We start from the raw sequence: 2,418 nt of genomic DNA, 5'->3' as shown, positions 1-2,418 counted from the left end.
CCTTCCAACTCCTCACATTTTGGGATTCTGTGATTCTGACCCCTGGGGTTTTTTTTGCTTTCTCGTGTTTTGAATTCAGTAAGCAACTAAGTTCTCTTAGTGTCTGTGGAGCTGAACCAGGCTCTATCAGCCCTATTCTAGGTACGTCTCATGTTTGCAAAGAGAGAGAAGCTGCATTGCTAAGACGTTTTCTTTTCCCTTCCCAGAAGCCGTACGGAGTTTGCGCCAGAGCACTCTGGCCAAGCGTTCGAATGCTTCGCCTCCTGTCAGCACCAAGAAATCCTCTGTAAAAAGCGGATCTGCTCCGAAAACTGGGCAGAAGCAAGAGAGAAGTCCCACTAAAGAGGGAGATGCTGCTGCACCCTCGAAAACGGAACAGTCCAGAGAAGTGAGGCGCAGCACAAGGCTATCGGGACAGGCAGAAGGAACGGCAGCAGCAGCATCCCAAAGTAATACAAAACGTCTTCCTGGTCCTGAAGAGGGGGATGAGATCAAGTCTGAAACCCTCGGGCAGACAAAACTGGAGGAAACATCACAGGAGTTAAGTTGTGGGGATTTAGCAGGAGCTTGTTCTTCTCCTGGAGGAACAACAGAAACGGCCGTGGTTGCAACGAAGGCCGAATGTGGGGATGCTGGGTCGGTTTGTTCGGTATCTACAGACACCGAAATTACAGCTGTTAAAAATGATGATAATGTGATCGATTCGATGGACTCTTCAGAAACTTCTTCAGGAGAAAAGACTGAAAATAAACTGGAGAAATCGGAGGAGAAAACAGAGGAGCCTGATCAAAGTGGAGTAACGGGAAAAGCGAGCGATCCCTCCAGTGTTTGTGTGATTCCGAGTGAAATCTGTCAGGCCCTTTCCAGTTTGGCCAGCTCTGTAGAGGAGGAGGTTGATTGTAGTTTAGGTTCCCACAGTGTGGAAATTCCTGGTGAAAACACATCACTGGTAAAGGATCGCGTAACAGAACCTGGAGATGATGATATGGAAGTGGAGAAAACTCTAACTTCATCTGAGAAAGTCTTGGACAGTACAGGTTTGGATGATAAAGACTTGAAAAGCGAAGAGTTTACTTCTGCTGACCCCCAAACTAGCATTTTGGAAAGCTTTGTGCTTGACCAACCAAGCCAAAACGTACAGGAGCAGCTCAGCAGTGCTAAAGTAGAGGGCCTTGAGGGACCAAAATCTCAGGACGATGAGAAACAAATGAGCGTTTCATCCAAGTGTGAGAAGAACGTTAGGCCCCGGCACAGTAAATCTATAATACAGAATAAGCAAAATACGACTCCGGGTAGCCGACAGAAATCTGGTGTGGTGCAACAAGAGGTAACGCGCTCGAGAACGAGAGCTGGTCTTGGTGTTTCGGGTCTTCACAGCCAGGCTTCAACGAGTCTGAAGAGGAATGCGGATGAGCAAGAGAGTCCTCAGCGCCCCAACAACCCCGTCAAAATTAGGAAGAAACAACCCGATCTGGGTTTGAAAGCAAAGAGCTGCGTTTCAGGGGGACCGGTGAAAAAGCAGAGCAATACCTTGCTGAAGAAAATCCCTCGAGTTGTGGCTTCTGGGCAGGTGCAGAAATCAGCGATTCAAAGGGCGAGTGAGGTATCTCCTAAAGAGATATCAGGGCACGCTTCAAACCTCGCTCAGAAGCAAGGCCAGGGTCAGAAACTTCCCACTTTGCTCAAAAGCAGCTCTGCCAAAGACGAGGCGGAGGCAAAAGATCACCCTGGTGTGGAGCATCTGAAAGAGGATGAGAAGGAAAAGACCAAATCGAAACGGGTTGACAGGAACCTCCAGCCACGCCAGAGACGGAGCAGCAAAAGCCTTTCCCTGGACGAGCCTCCGCTCTTCATTCCCGATAACATCGCCACGGTGAAGCGGGAAGGCGCAGAGCATCCCTCTGCCCCCGAGAGCAGAAGTGTTTGGGTGCCCAACAAGCAGTGTGGCTTCTGCAAAAAGCCGCATGGCAACAGGTGCGTGTGGCTTCGAGGATTCGCTTTTGGGCTCCGAAGATCAGTTTTTATTCCTCCTTTACCAAATATTTCATCCCGCTGGTGCCAAACCCAAAATTCTTATAGAGGAGTCCGGTCTGCTACGTTATCACTTAGTTTCCTGTGCACATATATGCTCTTCTTGTGTCTTTTAAGTAGTTTGGCTAAGAAATTTTAGGAGAAATGTTTTATGATATGAATACAGATTTTGAGGAATGTGTATTCTGCGCTCTTAAAATATGTACTTGATATTTTTTTTTCATAGAAATAAGATGTTTCTATTCCAGATTGTAATTCTCCTTCTTTCCAGAGACCTCTGAAGTTGTAGGATCGCCGTCGACCAAAACCCAAATCAAATAGTGAATCAAAATGTGAATTTGATCTGCTAGAAGTGTGATTATTTTATTATTATTATATTATGTTATT

The 2,418-nt window shown here is 46.8% G+C and overlaps 1 protein-coding gene across 1 annotated transcript; it reads left to right on the top strand.

The window, feature by feature from the left end:
- Positions 1–206: 206 nt before the first annotated feature.
- Positions 207–1,978, top strand: LOC104546664 (PHD finger protein 3-like; the record flags this gene model as incomplete). The annotated part of the gene is made up of 1 exon (XM_010192101.1): positions 207–1,978. A coding segment is annotated over one exon (1,772 nt), but the record flags the coding sequence as incomplete, so codon positions are not given.
- Positions 1,979–2,418: the final 440 nt, after the last annotated feature.

The sequence above is a fragment of the Mesitornis unicolor genome, unplaced genomic scaffold, assembly GCF_000695765.1.
Source record: "Mesitornis unicolor isolate BGI_N332 unplaced genomic scaffold, ASM69576v1 Scaffold43569, whole genome shotgun sequence".
Taxonomy (NCBI): Eukaryota; Metazoa; Chordata; class Aves; order Mesitornithiformes; family Mesitornithidae; genus Mesitornis; species Mesitornis unicolor.
This window is presented reverse-complemented; position numbering and strand designations above follow the sequence as displayed.